This window comes from Macrobrachium rosenbergii, chromosome 56 (assembly GCF_040412425.1).
Source record: "Macrobrachium rosenbergii isolate ZJJX-2024 chromosome 56, ASM4041242v1, whole genome shotgun sequence".
Taxonomy (NCBI): domain Eukaryota; kingdom Metazoa; phylum Arthropoda; class Malacostraca; order Decapoda; family Palaemonidae; genus Macrobrachium; species Macrobrachium rosenbergii.
In genome coordinates this window covers 44,831,103-44,852,903 of record NC_089796.1, presented here as the reverse complement: position 1 = coordinate 44,852,903, position 21,801 = coordinate 44,831,103, and the positions used below count along the sequence as shown (strand labels likewise).

At 40.3% G+C, this 21,801-nt stretch overlaps 1 protein-coding gene across 8 annotated transcripts in view; it reads left to right on the top strand.

Moving 5' to 3' along the window:
• Positions 1-21,801, top strand: part of LOC136836301 (E3 ubiquitin-protein ligase TRIM33-like) — a 313,581-nt gene that overhangs the window by 87,612 nt on the left and 204,168 nt on the right. For all 8 annotated transcript variants that reach the window (XM_067100414.1, XM_067100413.1, XM_067100412.1 and 5 more), the window contains exons 5-7: positions 8,957-9,151; positions 14,583-14,719; positions 21,451-21,731. In XM_067100414.1, the coding sequence (XP_066956515.1) occupies positions 8,957-9,151; positions 14,583-14,719; positions 21,451-21,731 (613 nt within the window). The remainder of the gene's footprint in view (positions 1-8,956; positions 9,152-14,582; positions 14,720-21,450; positions 21,732-21,801) is intronic.

The window sequence follows — 21,801 nt, the reverse complement described above, 5'->3', positions numbered from 1 at the left end:
CGCAATCCGTCCTCAATTCTCTTCGTCCGGGGATTGGATGGTCTCAATAGATCTGCAGGACGCTTACTTTCACATTCGATCCATCCCGCGTCCAGGAAGTTTCTTCGCCGTTTACCAGGAGAGGACTTATCAGTTCAGGACTCTGTGCTTCGGTCTGTCCACAGCCCCTCAAGTATTCACAAGAGTTATGTCCACTGTTGCCAAAGCTCTTCATCTCAGAGGAATAAAGATCTCTCTCTATCTAGACGATTGGCTCCTTCGTTTCCCAGTCTCAGTCTCAGTGCTTGGAGGATTTAAAAGTAACTCTCGACTTGACACAGAAGCTAGGACTTCTGATCAATTGGAAGAAGTCTCACCTATCTCCCTCGCAATCCAGAATCTATTTAGGAGTGAGACTGGAGACAGTTCCTTTTCTGGCTTTTCCGTCAGATCAAAGAATCTCGGACTCTCGCAAAAGTCCAGAACTTTTTGGATATGGATACCTGTTCCGCAAAGGCTTGGATGAGCCTCCTGGGAACTCTGGCGTCAATAGAAAAGTTTGTCTCCCTGGGGAGACTTCACATGAGGCCTCTTCAATTCTACCTCAGGGAGCAACGGAACAGGAAAACGCTTCCAGGCTCATTTTCCTTTCCAATCTCGGACCTTATCAAGGAGGATCTAAGGTGGTGGTTAGATCGAAGAAAATTAGAGAAAGATCTCTCTCTATTTCCGTCGAACCCGAACCACGAACTGTTTGCAGACTCGTCAGAAGTAGGATGGGGAGCGACGATGGGTGTAAAAGAAATATCAGGTTTGTGGAATGCGACAGAAAAAGAATGGCACATCAACAAGGAGGAGTTGAAAGCAATCCACCTGAGTCTCGTGCACTTCCTACCATTCGTACAGGGACAAACAGTTCTGGTTCATTCAGACAACACCACAGCGTTGTCTTAAATCAAAAAACAGGGGGGCACTCATTCTTACTCCCTCTGCGAGGTAGCAAGAGACCTCCTTTTGTGGGCAGAGAAGCACAAGATTCTGCTCCTAACTTGAGATTCATTCAAGGAGCCCTCAACGTGAGAGGGACTCCTTGAGCAGGAAGCATCAGGTTCTGTCCACAGAGTGGATTTTGCACGAAGAAGTGTGCAAGTCGCTGTGGAGGCTTTGGGGTCAACCTCTGGTAGACCTGTTCGCGACGAACAAGTCGAACAGGCTCCCAATCTTCTGTTCTCCTGTCCCGGACCAAGCAGCTTTCCAGACGGACGCAATGCTACTGAATTGGTCGGGTCTGGATCTTTACGCCTTCCCGCCGTTCAAGATGATAGGTGTGGTGTTGAGGAAATTTCAGCACCACTCCAACACCAGAATGAGCGTTGATAGCCCCTTCTGGCCTTCCAGGGATTGGTTCCCAGTTCTCATGGATCTCTTGATCGACTTTTCGAGGAGCCTTCCAAACAGAGTAGATTTACTCAGACAGCCCCACTTCAGGAGATTTCACGAAAACCTGTCAAGTCTGCGGCTAACTGCGTTCAGACTATCGAACGTCTACTCAGAAGCAAAGGATTTTCGAAGAAAGCGGCTCAATCCATCGCTAGAGCCAGAAGACCGTCTTCGATCAAGGTCTATGAGTCCAAGTGGAATATGTTTCGTTCATGGTGCAAAGATCATGACATTTCCTCTTCCAGAACCTTGGTGACGCAGATTGCGGATTTTCTTTTGTTCCTCGGGAATAAGAACCTTTCTGTATCCACACTTAAAGGTTATCGTAGCATGCTGGCTACTGTTTTTTCATCACAGAGGTTTGGATATCTCTAATAACCAAGATATAACGGACCTTATTAAATCCTTGGTACCTCTAAGAGGTCAGATGCTAAAGTTGTTTCGTGGAATCTTGATGTAGTCCTGAAGTGGCTTATGTCTGAGAAATTTGAACCTATGGATTCTTCTTCTTTAAGAGATCTTACGAAGAAAACCCTCTTTTTAGTTTTGTTAGCTACAGCTAAGAGAATCAGTGAGATCCACACCTTGGATAAGAGAGTAGGATTCTCTGCTTCAAAAGCAATTTGTTCTTTTAAACTGTTTTTATGGCCAAGAACGAGACCCCTTCGCACCCGTGGCCTCGCTCTTTTGAGATTCGAGCCTGTCGGAATTGGTAGGTAAGGAGCAGGAGAGGTTCCTCTGCCCAGTCAGAGCCTTGAAATATTATTTGCAAAGGACTAAAGATATTAGAGGTACTTCAGATTCCTTATGGTGTTAGGTCAGGAACCCTCTTAGACCGATGTCCAAGAATGCCATGTCCTTTTTATTAGAGATCTGATTTCTGAAGCTCACTCCAATATTTCAGAGAATGATTTGAAAATGTGTAAAGTGAAGGCTCACGAAGTGAGGGCTATCTCTACTTCTCTCGCTTATAAAAGGAACCTCTCCCTTCAAGATATTGTTCAAGCAACCTACTGGAGATGTAAGTCTGTATTTGCTTTGCATTATCTCTCGCAAGTGCAGACAGTGTTTGATGAGTGCAGCACGTTAGGGCCCTTTGTTGTATCTGGCACGGTAATGGGTAAAGGGGTAAAGGAGGATTAACCTACCTTTACTTAATTGTTTTTTTGGAGTGTGAAGGTTTTTATGGTTGTCTGTGAGGGTAAGTGTTGGATAGTTTTACCCCACAGTTGGTTTTGGTTTTTATGGTTATGCTATTTTCTTTGGTGTTGGGTGACCCCTTTTGTAATTCATTATGTTTGTGCTGCGCCCTGACCAGGGGCATACTTGTGGTATTGTCACGGCCATGTCCTAGGTGACTGATACCCAGCTTAAGCAATCTGCGACCAGGTCATTATACCCCGCGGTTGCTCTAAGGATAGCAGGTTACTGAGGCAGTAACTGTGAAATCAGCTACCTTAGCAGGTGAGGAACTAAGGAATTTTCTACATTAATAACCTTAATGTTTCCAACAACTCTTTTTAGCTGTCATTGCCCCACCTCCTAAAGGTGTCAATCAGCTATATGTAACTAACAGGTAAGTTGTATGTGTTAAAATGACATTTTTATTCTAAAATAATGTTTAACACATACTTACCTGTTAGTTACATATACAAAAGCCCACCCTCCTCCCCACGGGGACAGGTAGGCAAATTATTCTGAAGCATGTTGGAATGGTTCCTGGTACCCCGACAGAGGGCGGGTAAGGGGGATCACCCGATTTTCTGACTGGCGCTGCTGCGCGTTTTGAAATTTTGCCGTGACGTCAAGACTAAAGCTATATGTAACTAACAGGTAAGTATGTGTTAAACATTATTTTAGAATAAAAATGTCATTTTTCAAAAAATCACAGCACGCTTAGTTTTTAAGATTAAGAGTTCATTTTTGGCTTCTTTTTTGTCATTGCCTGAAGTTTAGTATGCAACCATCAGAAATGAAAAAAAAATATAATCATGTATAAATATTGAAATATATGACAGCGCGAAAAAAAATTTCATATATAATTGAATACAAATCACGCTGTGAGCAAAACAGTTAAAGCTAACGAGTTATTTTTTTTATTTGTATTGTACACTAAATTGCGATGATTTTGGTATATAACAAATTGTAAAACGATCAAAGCAACATAGAGAAAATATTATCACAAAATGATGCATGAATTCTTACCGCGGGGACATAAAAAAGTTTTTTTCAAAAATTCACCATAAATCGAAATATTGTGCTAGAGACTTCCCGTTTATTGAAAAATGAAGGTAATTGATTGAATATTACTAGACTGTAAGTGTTTTAGCATACAATTGCAGTTTTTGACCATTTCGGTCGAGTTAAAGTTGACCGAAGGTAGAATTTTTTCTATTTATCGTGATTTATATGAAAATATTTCAAAACTGATAAAAGCTACAACCATGAGTTATTTTTTGTTGTATTCTACATGAAATTGCACACATTTCCATATATAAAACTTTATGTAACAGCTAATATAAAATGGTCCAAACATTACAACAACGTGACGAAAGAATTTCTGAGATGTTCAGCCGAGTTTTGTGAACGTAAGGAAAAAGTTTTTCAAAAATTCACCATAAATCGAAATATTGTGCTAGAGACTTCCAATTTATTGCAAAATGAAGGTAAATGATTGAATATTACTAGAATGTAAGAGTTTTAGCTTACAATTGCGTTTTTTTGACCATTTGGTCGCGTTAAAGGTGAATGGAAGGTTGAAATTTTGGCACTTATCGTGATTTATATGAAAATATTTCAAAACTGATAAAAGTTACAACCATGAGTTATTTTCTGTTGTATTTTACATGAAATTGCCCACATTTTCATATATAAGAATTTATGTAACGACTAATTGCAAACAACGACAAAGTGAAAGAATTTCTGAGATGTTGGCCAAGTTACCACACATAGGCGTGGAAAAGTTTTTTTTTTTTTTTTTTTTTTTTTTTTTTTCAAAAAATTCACCATAAATAAAAATATTGTGCTAAGACTTCCAGTTTGTTGCAAAATGAAGGTACATGGTTGAATATTACTAGAATGTAAGAGTTTTAGCTTATAATTGCGTTTTTCGACCATTTCGGTCAGTTAAAGTTGACCAAAGGTTGAAATTTTGGCACTTATCATGATTTATATGAAAATATTTCAAAGCTGATAAAAACTATAACCATGAGTTATTTTCTGTTGTATTCTACCTGAAATTGTGCACATTTTCATATATAAAACTTTATGTAACGACTAATATAAAACGGTGCAAACATTACGACAATGTCACGAACGAATTTCTGGCGCGGACGTAAGGAAAAAGTTTTTTTCAAAAATTTACCATAAATCGAAATATTGTGGTAGAGACTTCCAATTTGTTGCAAAATGAAGGTAAATGATTGAATATTACTAGAATGTAGGAGTTTAGCTTACAATTGCGTTTTTACCATTTTGGTTGAGTCAAAGTTGACCCAAGATTTTTTACATCGTGATTTTATGAAAATATTTCCAAACTGATAAAAGCTACAACCATGGGTTGTTTTTGTTGTATTTTTGACAATTTCATATGTAAAAGTTTATGTAACAGCTAATATAAAATGGTGCAAAAATTATGACAAAATGTGAAAGAATTTCTGAAATTTTTGAGTTACTCTTGTGGACGTAAGGAAAAGTTTTTCAAAAATTCACCATAAATCGAAATATTGTGCTAGAGACTTCCAATTTGTTGCAAAATGAAGGTAAATGATTGAATATTACTAGAATGTAAGAGTTTTAGCTTACAATTGCTTTTTTTTTACCAAGTCAAAGTTGACAGGTTGAAATTTTTTTATGCGTCCTCGGTCAACAGACAATTTTAGTCGGCGTACAATCGTCCAGTTGGCGTTTAAGGGTTAAGTAACCCCAATCACCATCTGGCAGTGCGACTCTGGGGTATCAGATTAGTTTTTAATATTCATCTTTTTGGCACATCTTAAAAGATATTGTTGGGGTTACTAACCTGTAAGTCTCATGTAAATGGGAAGTGATTTATAATATGGAACCCTTGTTGGGGTTACTAACCAGTAAGTCTCATGTAAATGGGAAGTGATTTATAATACGGAACCCTCCCCCCCAAAAAAACTATTTTTTTCAGAGGAATTACTATCTTATGCTAGTCTTATTTTCTGTCAGAGCATGGTGTTCTTTACTAATCATTGAGAAGTCTTGATCGTAGAAGGATGTCTTATAGGCTTCTTAGGAGGAGGACGCGGATTCTGCCTTGGAACATTCAGACAAGGAGGAGCTGCTGCTTTACTCACTGCTTGTTGGACAAGACGATCATTATTGTCGGCTTGACTCTTGTCAACAGCTGCATCCAATTGATCCCTGGGGGAAAGCAGCTGGGAGTCCAGAATATTCCCATTCCTCAGTGATAACAAGGAACCCGCATTGACAGACCAAGCCACTTTGGAGAGGGCTGCGTCTCTCCTCATCCTCATCAGCAGGATATTAGCCCACATATAGCAGTCAGATGGGTAAGGTAGGAAATAGCCTTAGGACCAGATTGCAACAATCTGATATAAACTGAACCATTGACTTTATTCCTTGATGAAAGGGAAGAAGAAATCTTTCAACAGCTGAAGACCAGAAATCCAGCCAAGAAATAGTTAGGAAGGCAGAAGAGGAGTCAACTCCAAAGAAGCAGCTTCTTGAAAAGAAAGAGAAGAACCTTCTGCTCTGACCTGATCCAGGGTCAAACCCGGCCTCAGACGGACGACATTGGAGTTGACTTTCTATTCAGAAGAGGCACGAGAGGGGATGCATAATACTACCTGTGGCAAGGTAGAGGAGGGAGAAACTTGAATGATCTGCCGGAACGAAGGGAGTTATCCTGTCCTGAAATCAAGGAATTTACTTGATTCAGGACTGAGTCAGCATGACTTAAACAAGGCAACTCAAAAGAGGTTTTCGAGTCCTAGTCCCAGCAAGGCTTCTATTCCTGTTGGAATGATCGTAGAAGGAGTCACAGTCTTTTTAGAAAGATTATAAAACTCACGAATGAGATCAGTAACCTCTTCATAAGAAGAAAGAAACTCCTGATTTTCCAAAACCTCTGCCTCCTTGACACAAGGATCCCCTTCTGCCTCCTCCGAAGGGTTCGCAGGGTTTAGAATCAGAGCCTAAGATCTGTCAGATTCCAATAACTTTGTGGGAGCTTGAAGTTTTGAAGTAAAGGAAAGAGAGTCTCGATCACTGGTTTGAGACGCAGAAGACCCTTTCTCGTACGACGGACGTGCATCATCTTGTAGCCCATGATGCGGGACAACAAACGACGGCTGCAGATGTCGGAAGGCGAACGACGGCTGCAGATGCCGGAAGGTGAACAACGGCCGTGGCTGCGGGAAGGCAAACAACGGCTGCAGATGTGGGAAGAAGAATGACATGGGAGGTCCCTTCTTGAAGACCATGATGAGGAACGTCGTCAAGAACGGTGAAGCAGCGAGTCAGATGAAGAGCCATGGTTTTATCCATCTCTACGGCAGTGGCTAGTTGTACGTCCATCACCATCCACACAGCCATGTCTATTCACATGTCCGCATCCAAGGGAATCGGGAGTGGAATTACGATGGCCATGATGGTTGTGTCTATCCACAAATCCACATCCAAGGGAATCAGGAAAGGAATCGTGATTTCTTCTGGGCAACCGTGATATGGAACAAAGACGTCTAGGAGGCATAGGCCTGACAGGAATTCTAGGAGGTTCTACCACTTGGGATTTCTTGATTGGAATCTTGTCATCCTTCCTCCTAACTTGAACAAGACCCGTAGAGTCTTTCTCAGCACTAGATTCTTGATGGCGAAAGGATGACGGACAAGACACATTTTCCATAGGAACACATACTGTACATTTGCAGGAGAAACAAGGCTGTGGTCCAAAGGCGAAGAAGAAGAGATGGTCTTCTGTTTCTTGGGGAGAGGAGCTTCAACAAAGTCCTTAATCCTCCAACATCTGATGCAGGAACGAACAGGAGGGGCAGACGACGAAGAAGAAGATGACGAAGACAAAGGAGATCTACGTCGTCTCCTCTTAAGGAAACTGCTGTGTTTCACTTGAAGGGCAGAGTCAACAGTGTTGAGTACAATTTGAACGAGAGAAGAAGCAGGCAGCGCAGCTGCAGATGACATCATAGTAGAACTAGGCTGTGGCATCACAGGAGCAGACGAACTGTGTATGTGATCTGTGGGAGCAATTGTAGGCTGAACGGGAGGTGACCCATGATGATGCTTAGAGAGAACCAATGGCATCTTGCTAGAAGGCATAACGTAAGACCCAGTAGAGTGAAGGCCAGGAGGGTTGGGAACTGTCATGGCGGCCAACACTGGAATGCGTGAAGACATGAAATGGGACACTGAGTCTGAACAGGGACACTGAGTCTGAAGAGAGAGAAGAGAGAGAGAGAGAGAGAGAGCCCTTCCCAGATGGTGCCTCCAACTTCCTTTTCTGCTGCTTCATCATGGCAAATCTCTTCTATTGCACAGAAGGCCAAGAACAACACTCAGGGTAAGGGTTAGTCACATTACAATCATTCAATCTGCACTTGCTACAAGTTGAATGGGGGTCAGTCTCAAAGGAAGCCATGTAATGCGAGCAAGGATAGGAGCCTACACCAGGACATTTTCTCTGAGGCTTACAGGAACTTTTAGCTGGGTTTTGGGATTGCATGATAAAAACCACAACACATGCACTCTAAACACCCTGATCACAAAATCAACCAAAAAACACAGGAAAAGGCAAAATCAAAAACAATTGGCTACGGAGAGGATGGAGAGAAAGAAATGACCTCTCTCAATGGCGGTAAGAAGAAAAACTGATACGTCACGGGATTGAGATCAGGTCACTGGCTGCTTCCCAACTCATCTCTGTGACATGCCAGATGCCACCAATTTCTTGCATAAACAATTCTTGTTTTTATTTTTACCGGTTTCCAGCTGGCACCAGAAGATTTATCCAAATGTTAAGATCACAGGTTTGTTAGCTATGAAAAATACAAATTAATTCAAATTTGTCATGGTTTGGACATAAGCAGGTCAGTGCCTCCTGCCTAAATTGCTATTCAAGCCATATGTGAGCAATAGGTTTGTGATGAAACAAACTTAATTCTTTTTATAATTTAAATTTCCATATAAATGCATTACCAACATACACCTTCCTCTCAGCTCTGGTGATTGCTGTAGCTAGAATCCTGACAAAAACTGGGGCATTTGACAGCTGTGAATCTTTTGATTCATGAGGAACAGTGCAGAACTGTCATTGCCTTTCTCTGTAAAAACAGGCTACGGTGCCTGGGACACTCAAAGGCATGAATGTAGCTGTATGAGTAATAGGTTTTTATGAGGAAAAAAAAAAATGTGTGAATAATTAGGTTTTTCTTCATTTGGTGATTGAAATATTTTTTGGGAAATATTTCATATGAACTCTCAGACTTGAAACAATGCTGCTGTTAGTTAAACTACCTGTGCTTTTATTTTTCAGTTTTATTGAAATCATCAGGCAGCGCGGTAACACACTATTTGAGTTGTTACGTGATGTCTGCAATAGCAAGCAGGAGCAGCTAGACAAGAAGAATGAGGTTTTGCTACATTTAGGTTCTCAGGCAGATCACTGCATCACTGTAGTAGAAGCTGTAATGAACACATCCTCTGATATGGCTCTTCTCTATTCTAAAAAGTAAGTGGTGTTAATGGGACTTTTGGGGTGTTGTGTTTATATCATTTGATGATTAACTTGTTCATAATAGGATTATGGTGACCCTAGAAATTTATCAAAAATGCTTGCTATGTTCAGTTAGAATATGGTGCTTAATTGAATTTGTTTTAAGGATTATTCAGCTTTTTAGGTGTCATTTGGAAACACAGTATTTGAACTTTTATAAAAAAAAATAAAAAGGGCTAGTAGTAATTTACTGGAGCTCTCTTGAGTTTTGTTTGGTCTTGGTAAGTAATAGTAGTATGGGTCATAAAAATGTTTGAAGAGAACTGTTTTGTTTAGATTGAAAACCATTTAAACAAAACAAAGTTTATGGTGACTGGAAAAAATAACAAAAAAAAACACATTAGTTGTGTTTACACTACAGGACAGTCATAGAAATGAACCCAGTACAAAATGAAAAAGTTGGTAGTTTAAGACAATATTCGAAATGTTTATGAAGATAAAAGAGTTCGAGGAGGAGGGGCGGCCACAATGTTATTTCGGAAGGGCAGGCTTTGAAAGAATTATAACCATTCTGCACTGGACTGTACAGTAAATGTAAAGGTGATAGTAAGAAAATGTATAGCAATTGCATGGATAAAGTGGAAAGAGTTTACCAACCTACTGGTAAATAAGGGTGGTCCATATATAAATATAACAGAAATTTTAATATGCCTTTATAAGCCAATACTACTTTACATAGAGACAGACACTTAAAAAGGTGTAAATGGAGGTTTTAAGAGATTCCATGTACTTAAAAAGGTAATGGTGGAGGTTTTTAAGAGGTGTAAAAAGGCCATGGTGGAGGTTTTTAAGAGGTGTAATGAAGTCCTCAAAAAGACAAAGGAAGAATTTTAAGATATCTAACTAGAAAAGGCTAGAATTCATGGCTGGAACGTGTTTGAAAGATATTACAGATGATCTAGCTCGAGTGAGGTGTGGTTTCCAGAAATCTCAAAAGTGAGATGGTTTGGTTATGTAGTGAAAAGAATGAGCTGTCATCTGTAAAAGTAAATATGGAAGTAGCATGAAGAAGATATATTAGGAACACTAGTAATTAAATCATGTAAAAAGGGCATTGAAGGAGACCTAGACTATTTTAGGTAGGTGTGCAAGACCAAAAAAAAAAGTGGAGGAACCCAATCCACACCTAAACCCCTAAAGAGCAGAGTAGATAGGAAATTTTGTTTCAAAAGTGACAGGAAAGTATTGATAGAAAACTGCACTGTTTATTTTGCAGGAATACTGTTGAGAATTGAGCTTTGCATTGCAGGAATACTGTTGAGAATTAGCTTTGCAACCTTTTCCTGTAAAGAAAAGGTAAAATGGATAAAGGTATTACAACTGCCAATTTAGTGGAAATGCTTCAAGGAAGCTCAGGAAAGATTTTCAATTGAAGATTATCAAGTATAGAAAAATCAACGAGAGTCAAATACCTGACAGTGATTAGCAGAGAGATAGGCTATCAGTTGAAGGGCAAGAAATATTAAGGCATTCATTGCAAGTGGAGGCAGGGTCTTCTGAAGGCAATGTTGTGTTGAGGGTTGGATTAAATGTCTGGGTACCACTAATCGTACGAATACTAATATATGGATTACTAATATGGGCCATGTATGCAAAGGAGGTGGGCCCTTTTTAAAACTGAAGTATATAAAGACAAAGAAAAAGGATGGGCTGGTGTTGGGCTCATGGTTCAGAAGGTTGAGAAGAATTTGGTTAGGTGAGAAAATAGAAAGAAAAAAGATTAGTTCTACAGTCGAAAAATGTGAAGAGTGATGTGAAGGGACTTACTGTTCCAAAGTCCAGTGCAGTTGGACCTCTTAAAACCGGCACCCTTGGGACCAGGCCACTGGCGGACCACAGAAAATCCTGGATGACAGAAATCACCCCTAAAAACCCCCTTTGTAAACAAAGTCTTGCCTGGTCATTCCGCATTTTTGTTGCTGTGTTATTAAAAGCAGAACAAATCTTATAAATATTCACTATCATTCATTAGGTGTAGTTCATTATGAAAATTTTGGCCTGCTCCATAAGCATCTCCCCAGAAGTGCTCACACCTTCACTATGTTGGAGCTTAAACCACTATATAAGCGTAACTGTCAAATTCTGATCTGGCACCTTTCAGTGTTTTCCGACGAGAGAGAGAGAGATACTTCATGCATTATTGTCATATTATTATTATATAATTTATGAACATTACAATCAAGCACCATTTGCATTATTGTAACGTGTACATTCTTAAAATCATCAGCTGATTGCTTGTTACCGACATCACAGCCATTAGTTTTTAAGTGAAATGCATTTCGGAGATATGTTAAAAACACAACTTACTTTATATTATAAGTGCAGTAAATTAAATGAAGTAAAGGCATGCCCCTTTCAGAACTTTTTGTGGCCTGAGCACTATTCGTTTCTTCAGCCACAGCTACAACCATAAATTGAGTGGCATGCTTTCATAACGCTTTCTTCTCCATTGCATGAAGGATGAATAAAGATTTACTCTGTTTTTATTTAGGAAGTCACTATTGAAAATTAGCAAATTTTTAACAAGTTGACAACTGTTATGCAACCCTTGATAAACGTGTGTTAATTACGGTAACTGATATCGGCAAATGGCTATTTCTCGATTTGATTGTTATGTCAGTGCTTGCTGTTGTTTATGCCAGTGTGTTGCACGCAGTTGTAAGCGGTTGTTAATTTTAAGAAATAGTAATGAATTTAATTTTAAGAAATAGTAATGAATTTCTAGACTTGTCACAAGGTTGGGAAGCCAGATTTAATGTATGAAGATTTACATTTAACATGAATTTTTGCTTCGAGGCCTCTTTGTTAGTTAAAAGCTGTCTTAGAGATTTGCATCATCAGTTATATCTACCAAAACTGAGACAGGCATAGAAAGCCTAGCCTAGCATAATCTACTGTTAATACATCTCGCACTATACACTATGTATATTGTCACGATGCGTATCAAGTACCTGGTTATTACACAACTAATCTCAAGATTCAAAAATATACCTCACTTCAGCCAGATACCTGAACTCTCATAACATTAATTATTACGACTGAGTACTCTAAAGGTAACAGTGATCCCTTAAGAAAAACTTATTTACTTGAAAAATCAAACTAAGTTCATCAGAATATGTGTGAGGTATCAAAAATTAAACTAGAAATCTTATAGAGTAAAAGGGCATCACTCCATCAAAAACTGTAACTGTTTCCCTGGTCTTAATTCACTTTAGCAAAACTAAAAGAACAAAACATATTTATCACTTTGCCTTATGCACACACAATCAATCCTATTCACTGATAGTCAATAAATGAAACACTGTTTTTCTAAAAATGTTAAATACAAAAATTTATTTTCAAATTCAAAGTTTATAATTAGAATTCACAATTAATTAGAATTCACAATCTGAAAAATTTATTATTACTTGAAAATAACACAACACTCAATTAATTCTTGAATTAAATTATGAAATAAAACTAATTCACAAAAACTTTATCAGGAATTTAAATTAATCAAGCAAAATTTAAACTATCAAGAATTACTCAAGATTTAAAAAGAAAACCTTAATAAATGAAATCAAGTATGCAATGTTAAATTACATATGCAATGTTAAATTATACCAAGAAATATTTAAAATGCTATGTAAATAAATGTTACATCACAAACACAAAAAATGTGAAAATATAAATTGTAAATAGAAAAACACACAAAAATACACAAGATTTATCAATAATGATTTCACTTGTTCAAAATTTCCTAACTTATCATACCATGGTATTAATAAGTAAAATTCACGTTACCTTACACAACTTGTGAAAACCTCTGTAAATCACTTGCTGCAGCTGCGTTACACAATACACACTTTTTTACCAGGCGCCGTTACGAACTAAATAACTTTGCTAAATTCAGATCTCAAAAGTTAATGTTAATATGTGACCACAAAACACTATGTTAAAATAATCTCTTTCTAAGAACGAGAGAGAGAGAGAGAGGGTATCAATTCGACTGGTCTCAGAAATCAGAATGAAATAGATTTTAGGATTCCAGTACCTGTAATACGTGAAACAATTACATGACGTCACTAAAGCATTTTGGGTGCGAGATACAAAAGGGAAGTTCTAGAAGCAGGGAGGTGACGTCACTAAAGCATTTTGGGTGCGAGATACAATGGAGAAGCTTCTAGAAGAAAGTTACGTCATCCCAGCAAAACGTTTTGAACGCAATCTTACAAAACATGACGTAATTGATCAAGACACGTATTCTTTCTCTCAAAGTGGCGTACATGACTTGAACATGAAACAATGTGAAACAACGTCTCGAGCCTGTATGGGACGAATCGGCATTTGTTTTCGCAAGCTGTCATCACTAACCCAAAACAAAGCGTCCCTCTTATCTCAACTGATGACAATTGAAATGAAACAAGCCCTGGTGGACACACACACGTGTTCACATACTACGCTTTTACCAAGAAAGATATTCGTTCTAAATTACGTTACTATTAAAATTGTATTATTAATTCTAAATTACGCTATCAAGTTATCATTAGTTCTTTTGAGATCTGATGCCAAACTAAATATGACACTTCAACGATCATTATCATTACACATAAACATGGAAAAAGAAGTAAATATGTCAAAATTATAGGAGGATATACGCATTACAAGGCAACATCATGAAAATATGATTAAATCTTGTTTGGAGGAAATTTTAATGATCACGATACAAGAGTATGCAAACAATGGTTGTTTTGTATGCTTTATAGTAGTTAGTTTCACAGAATGGTTTCCTTGGAAATAAACCATGCTTGTGTACTTATGGAGCAAGATTCAGTTCCAAATTCCGAAAAAATCCAAAAACTGGAACGACATGTTTCGCCGTCTTTTTAGCCCCTCAAGAACTGATGGCGGCTGATTTAAAAAAGTCTCGGACAGCAGGAGTTTCCAAACCGTGGAGTGTTGGACTTAAGAGGTCAGACTGTATTGTAAAATATGGCAAAGGAAAAGTAGTGTCCAAGTCAGTTTAAAAATAGAAATGTATTGTTTAATTCTGTTATAAAATTATGTAGATATAGATGAATGTATTTAGATACAATAGCCATAAGATGTTGTAGCTCGGTCTCAGAAGTTTTATGTCCAGTCAAATATTTGTTGTGCAGTTGATCTTTGTGTACCTGGATTACCCTCAAGAGAAAAGACTAAGCACAAAGGCAGGCCTCTGAAAAATTGAGACTGATACCACCACTTGTGATGTTGGCCTTAGAAGTATCTGAAATAAATTGTATTGGTGAAGAGTTCACAGAAATCTGATGACAGACTCACTTGAAGTGTGCAGATACTGTCATATTTTACCTGAAGTTATATTGGTATCAGTTTAGGATGTATTCATGGTAAACTTATTTCTCAGGTTGTTGATGGAACAGGTATTAAAAGTGGATAAGGATTCTCCTGACAGAAGTTTGTTTGACCGTTTCAAAGCAAAACTGAATTCCGGTGACGATATCTCTCTAAGGATTTCCAGTGAATCAAGGGGACTTGGAAAAGGTAAGCAAGAGAAATTATATTCAATAATTAAGTAGCTTAAAATATTCATTGTAATGTGTGTTTTATTGGAAGGTAGTGTTTATTATTATTATTATTATTATTATTATTATTATTATTATTGTTAATTGTTTATTGTTATTATTATTATCATTATTATTATTATTATCATCATTATTATTATTATTATTATTATTATTATTATTATTATTATTATTATATGAAGATGAACCTTATTCATATGGAACAAGCCCACAGGGGCTATTGACTTAAAATTCAAGCTTCCAAAGAATATGATGTTCATTAGCAAGAAGTAACAGAAGGTAAAGGGAAATACAGAAAGAAGAGATCTCACTTATTAAAAAAGAAAAAATAAGTTAACAAATTAATAAGCAAATGAAAATGTAAGGAATTTATTAAAGTGCAAGGAGAATTTTATTAGGGTAGTAATGCATTGCATCTTTACTGGAACTTTTGAGGTTCCAATTGCACAACATCCTCACGGAGACTGTTCCACAGTCTAATAGTGTGAGGAATCAAGGCCCTCTGGAACTGAGAAATTCAATAGCAATTTACATTTACTATTGCAATACACTCCCTGAACACCTGAATTAGCCCTGGTCACCTACCAGCCTGAACTACATCCCCATAGCTTTTACCCACTAAGTGGGTAATTAATTGTCAGCGTTAATTGTCAAATGAGTTACCTGAAGTACCGTTGGCAACACTGCTGCAAGTCCCGGCAGAGTGAGGCCGAGATCCCCAATTGCTTTATGTTCGCCATACTGTGTGGGTGTGTCCCACATCAGGCGAACTTTTGGTCATTTAGCCCGACCCCCATTTAAGAATTTGGACATCAGATCACAATTTGGACTGTTTTCAATGCATTTTCTCCTGGATGGATACTTTATTGATAGGATTTGGAACTTCTCTCCCGATTTTGACTTTGGGATCGGTACTTTGGACTTGTTTGGATAAGTCAAACAAGAAGACATCGCCGTCTGCTAGCGCCGATGCTTCCTCTTTGTTTACATCTTCGACGGCAAAGCCGCCTTCTGCTGGAGATGCTGACGCTCCTCGGCCCTACACATCTTGCAAGCATAGGATGAGTACCCTCAAACACGATCTGAGGTGGATTTAGAATTAGGAATCACTCAGAAGGGTAGGAATTCTGATTTAGCAAGTTTTCAGGAAAAGTAGTTGAACATGGTCGTCTTCGGGTTCAGGTTTGGTTGGGGTCGCTAATGTTTAGGTCTCTCATTTAGATCAGTCGTCGGTTTTATTTCCTGCTTCGTACTCTGTGCAACAAAGGTTTCCAGATCCGTGGAGGGTCATTCAGATTTGGTTTCTGATGTATCTGGTTCTGAATTTTTGTTTTCCTTGAATACTCCTTCTTCGAAGGTTCCTTTTCCTTTGGGGGTTTAAAATTTCTTTCGTCTTGCGATGGTGGTAATTCTTGTGATCGAGTTTTTCCAGTATTCATGATCATGTCTTAAAGAATTTTCTGATTTGATAATGTCTATCAAGATTATCAGGGGCGGGGGGAACAGAACCAGTCTATTTTCTTTAAAATCAATGGCTTCTTCGGCCGCTACAGAATTTTCCCGTTTTTCCCCTTTTTCTTCTAAGCCTTCTTCCATTGCCCTTCTCAATCTTCTTTTCGGTCCGCTCTTTGGAGGGCTCTCGGGGTCTTTGTTGCTCATCCTGTTTTTTTGGCTTTTAACTGGGCAGAGCAAGGCTTTCTTGCTTCAACCCTGTATATTAGAGCTTCAGCAGCTCCCTCTCTCTCTTCGGGGTTAAGGGAAGGGTTACCTTTTACGGATCCGCCGTTTTTATCACTTTTTGCAAATCGGGTAGTTTCTCAGGCACCCAGTCTAGTTGCTTCTCAGGTGTTTGTGGAGGCATCAGCAACTCCTTATTTCATTCTTTACGGGTTCCTAACTGTAATGTATCCTCCGCGAGTCTTGTGGATGCTACGGCAGTGCGATTTGCCTGTGCCAGCGTTCAGTGTATCAGCACCGATAGTTTCCGCAGCCTTTCCATTCTCCAGGATAGTTGGTAATTTACCTTCTGTTACCTTCGGTTCGGTACCTCGTAACTTCCCCTTCGACACTCCTTTGAGTTCGGTCCAGTTGGGACCTTCTCCATCTGTCCAACGTCGGCGTTGGGCGCTCCGGTGGTTACTCCGAGTGTGGCTTCTTCCTTCTTCCCTCCTTCGGCTTGTTTCTCAACTTTCCGGCAGGTTTTCTCTGTCCCTCCGTCTAGGCATCCATGTTGGTTCGGGGTTGATTTTGGGTTTCAGTTCCAGATTCCCATTCTCATGCGGTTTTGATACATCTGGATTTGAGTGGTTCGGGTGTTGCGGCCTCTTCGCTCTCAGGAGTGGGCGTGGTCCACCTAGGTGTGGCCGGCCCAGGTGTTGCGGCATCCCTGTTGGGTGGTGCGGGGTTTGCTCAACCTACTTTGGTGCCTCCAGTATGTTCGCGATTGATACATCAGGTGTCGTCTCACGCACCCAGGTGTAGCAAGTTCCGGGTTTTCGAGTTCGGCGTTTGCTAGGGATCCACCTGCCTCTTTCTTGTTCCAGCTCGGTCGGACCAGTCCGACAATCCTCCGGCTCGGTCGAACCAGTCCGACAATCCTCCAGCTTGGTCGGACCAGTCCGACAAGGATTGTTCATTTGAAGAAGAGGATCCAGTACCAGATATTGGTTCTCCTTCAGCCAATGAGAATGAGTATAAGCGGATGGTAAACTTCATCCTCACTTATCCTCAATCCAAGGTTCCGGAGGAGCCTACACTACCGAAGCAAACGATGTTCAAGTTGCTATATGCGACAGAACTGGTAGTTGCTCAAACAAGATGATGTACTCCCTCCGGTCCGGTACTGCCTGACACCTCGTCACTTCGGTGTCAGTAGGGCTGGCATACCGGGTTAACATGTCGCCTGACTGCACAGTGTTCTTTGGCAGAAGAGGAGGGACTTCTTTTAAAGCTTCCGCCTCACTATCCGGACATTCGGAGAGGGTTCTTTTGAGGGTGCCTTTTGTGCTCTGCAACAGTCTTTTAGGGAGGAGGATATCTCCTCCATGGTCAATTTCGTGTAGCCGTGGTCAGCAGTAGCGTCACAGCAAGCTATGGTTAGTGTGGCTGCTCTGGGTTCAAGGGATGTGGCAAGTATAACGAACTTGTTGCTTTTAACTCACGTCTCCAGTGTCGGCAGTTATGCAACGTTGAGGGTAATCTCTCTCTCTTCCCGACGTTCATCTGTACTCAGATGCCTGATATCAAGGTTGGAGGAACCCAGGCTTCGGGCCTCTGGAGGGATCGGGAACAAGAGGAGTCATAACCTTCGGGAACCTCAGGGTTGTAAAGGAAGCCCTCCGGTGTTTCTCAGTCCTAGTGCACAACACTGTAGTGGGTCTGCTTTGCAACATCGTAACTGCCGTGTTGTATCTGAGAACTCGGGGAACAAGATCATTAGAACTTAGAGGTCTATGCTTTCCGCCATTCGGTCTCATTCATCAGGTAATCAGGAATTGCAGTAGTGTCAAGACGTCTATGACTCTAGCTCCTTGCTGGCTCTAACGCCCTCAGTTCCGAAATTCCTAATGCTCCTTATGGAAGTTCCAATGTTCCTCCTCATGCGGAAGATCTTTTAGACAACCACATTTTCACCATTATCATCCAAACTCTTGCATGATGAACCTAGTTGCGGGCAATTGCCGAGCGAACAGCTAGACAGTCCAGACACTCTAAAACTATGTCTAGACAGTGTTTCTTTCAGCTTGAGAAGTCAGCCTGTAAGCTTTACCAGGTCAACTTGACGTGGGGAAGTCTGTGTCATAAGGAAGGTCATTCCATCTTTAGGCCTGCCATAACCGAAATAGTTGGTTTTCTCTTAAAGTCAAGATTCTTCCATTTTCGGCTATTGCTGGCTACTGCTCAGCACTTTGCAGTACATTTTTCTATCTTCCCTAAAATTTCTAGTAGTAAGATCTTCTTTGATTTATTACGTTCCCTCGAGCTCCCTCGTGAGATTTGTCGGAAGTTCTAATGTTAAGATAATTGGTTAGGTGCTTTTTTTCTTTCTTTCGGCTTTAGCTGCAGATAAAAAAGTGGGTGAGCTTCAGGAAGTTTCCTAGGCAGGAAATGATAAGTATTTCACTTCTTCCGGAAGTCGTGGTCGAGGCTAAAACTCTGCTTCGTTCGTTTAAGGTTCTTTATCTGCAAGTGTTCGGTTCCGGCATCAGCGGGGATGTCTTTATGTCCGATGCAAATATTTATCAAAGGGTTGAGAAACTCCGTCCGCTTCTGTGTACACTTCTTGTCTCACCGCGGAATCCTTCCATCCGCTGTCAAGGATGTGATTAGTTACTTTCGGAGAAAGGGTTCCTGGTTCATAAGCGCTCACTACACAAACGCAGTTGCGGGCACACTTTACGATTCTCTTATGGTGCGAGGTTTATGCCCTTGAACACAATTTAATTTGATGTGACATTATATTTAGTATTTAACATTTTTTTCATTACCACACAGTATTCGGAGTATGTCCACTTCATCTTCCTTTCTAAGGAATGGTTCAGAGTCTTCTATTCTGGAGGTAGTTTACTTGTGAATCCGTCTGTGTTTTCTTCCTTTACTTAAGAGATGTTCAATTCGCCCCACCGCGTATAGTGGCGAATTCTCCTACCTAGGGTGCGTTCAATTAGCTGAGGTGGTATTCTCTTAATGCGAAGACTTGGAAGGTTATTCACTTAGTCCACGTTTAATGGCGAAGTCTATTATCTAGGGTGCGCTCATTTAGCTAAGGTAGTATTCACGTAGTGCGGTGATTATTAGGTTAACCAGATAGAGAAATTCCTTCTAAGCTTTAGAATCTTAAGCAACAGTGATAGTATAATCACATAAACTTAAGTTTAGTATGTCTTAAGTATCCTAGTCTTCGATAGTTTCCCTACGAGAGTCCAAAGAGGCGCTCTCGTAGGCTAGCCTAGGTTTTTTCGTTGGCGCTGGGATACTTCTGCGCTCGTCGGCCTTTGCCGCAACCTGCAGGGCAGAGGGTCATCGGCTCGGCACACTGCCTCATCCTCCTTAATGGGTAGGCTCTGAATAGCCACTTGGGAGATGCATCGTTCTCCTTTTTACCAGAAAGTTAATCTCTTAGTCCGTGTGTAGCCGCTAACCCTTCTATCGTGGGTGGCGTTCATTTAGCTAAGGGGGTACTCTCTTAGTGCGTAGGTTCTTAGAGGCGGCCACTTGGAAATCGTGTCGGTTTTCACGACTTTCTACCTAAAAGACATTCAGTTTTTCTTCGAAGAAGAATTTCTCGCTTGGTCCCTTTGTGGCAACCAACTCGATCTTACAATTACGTAGTAATGTTAAGGGTGGGGGGAACTCTAGGTAATGAATGTAGTCTGAGGAAATTTGGAATTTTGGATTCTCTGTTAGTTGGGGTTCATAGTGAGAATATTAAGTTTGACGTTAGTACTGTGAAGATAGGCAGAGCCAGTGGACAGGTTTGGTTTCTTCAACCTCTTCTGCGCAGACATCGGCAGCAACGGACGGCGAAGAACTCAAAGATCCTGCACACTCAACTTCTCCTCCATACATGAGAGGCTACAATAGCCACATGGGAGGTTCTTCGTACCCCTCCATACATGAGAGTGCTTTGATTAGCCACATGGGAGGTTCATCATACCCCTCCATACATGAGAGGGCTTTGATTAGCCACATGGGAGGTTCGTCGTTCTCCACTAATCATGGGAGGCTGTGATTAGCCACATGGTAGGTTGGTTTTTATTTTTTGCTACTCTATCCATGAGGAGGTTTGAATACCACGAGAGGTAGCTCGACTCAGACCCTCCATAAATGAGAGTGCTTTGATTAGCCACATGGGAGGTTTGTCGTTCTCTACTAATCATGGGAGGCTGTGATTAGCCACATGGTAAGTTGGTTTTTATTTTGCTACTCTCTATCCATGAGGAGGTTTGAATACCACATGAGAGGTAGCTCGACTCAGACAGTACCTAGACATGAGACGGACGTCGGGGGTACTCTCTCTACAGACATTCTCACCTGCTGAGTGGGATAACCAGGTGAGGATACATTCATTTATACAGAGTAGGCGAATAATGAGTTACCTGCTTTCCCTGTTGGCAGGTCAGGCTGAATTAGATTGATCCCACCTCCACTAAATTTTGTTAATCAGGCTAATTCAGGTGTTCAGGGAGTGTATTGCAATATGAAGTTTTCATGATAAAACTAATATTGTAATACTTACCTGAACACCTGAATGATTCCCACCCTCCTCCCCACTTCAGTTTGAATAGTGGATAATGCAATTGGGGATCTCGGCCTCACTCGGCCGGGACTTAAAGCAGTGTTGGCAACGGTTCTTCAGGTAACTCACTTTGACATGATTTTCCTGTAAGCATTGGTAACACTGACAGTTAATTACCCACTTAGTGGGTAAAAGCTATGGGGATGTAGTTCGGGCTGGTAGGTGACCAGGGCTAATTCAGGTGTTCAGGTAAGTATTACAATATTAGTTTTATCATGAAAACTTCATGCCTAGTGGTGCTGCTGTTCAGCAAATCTGGTTGCTCTCAGAAGGAAAAGATCAGGAATCAGGTGTGAATGTGAAAGATCTCTGTCATAATACAACTTATGAAGTGTTTTTGTTACCAGAATCATAGACATTTGCTGTTATGATGTATATTTTTGTTTTTTCAGCTTTAAAAGATGTTGGTTATTTATTAGTTGACAACAAAATATACCCTCCACCTGATGGGGCTGTACAGAATAAGGCACGGTCTTCACAACCATCTCCCGTTGAACAGTCTGCGTCACCACAGCCTCAACAACAGCAGCAGCAGCAACAGCCCCCATCACAGCAGCAGCAACAACAGCAGCAGCAACAACAACAGCAGCAGCAGCAACAACAGCAACCACCACAACCACCAGCATTGACACCAATGCATTCTCATATTCAGCAACAGCAGCATCTTCTTCAGGTAATGCATATGCCAACAGTTGTTACCCACTCTAGGAGGTCATAGGATTTTGTCAATTTGTTACTTCAGG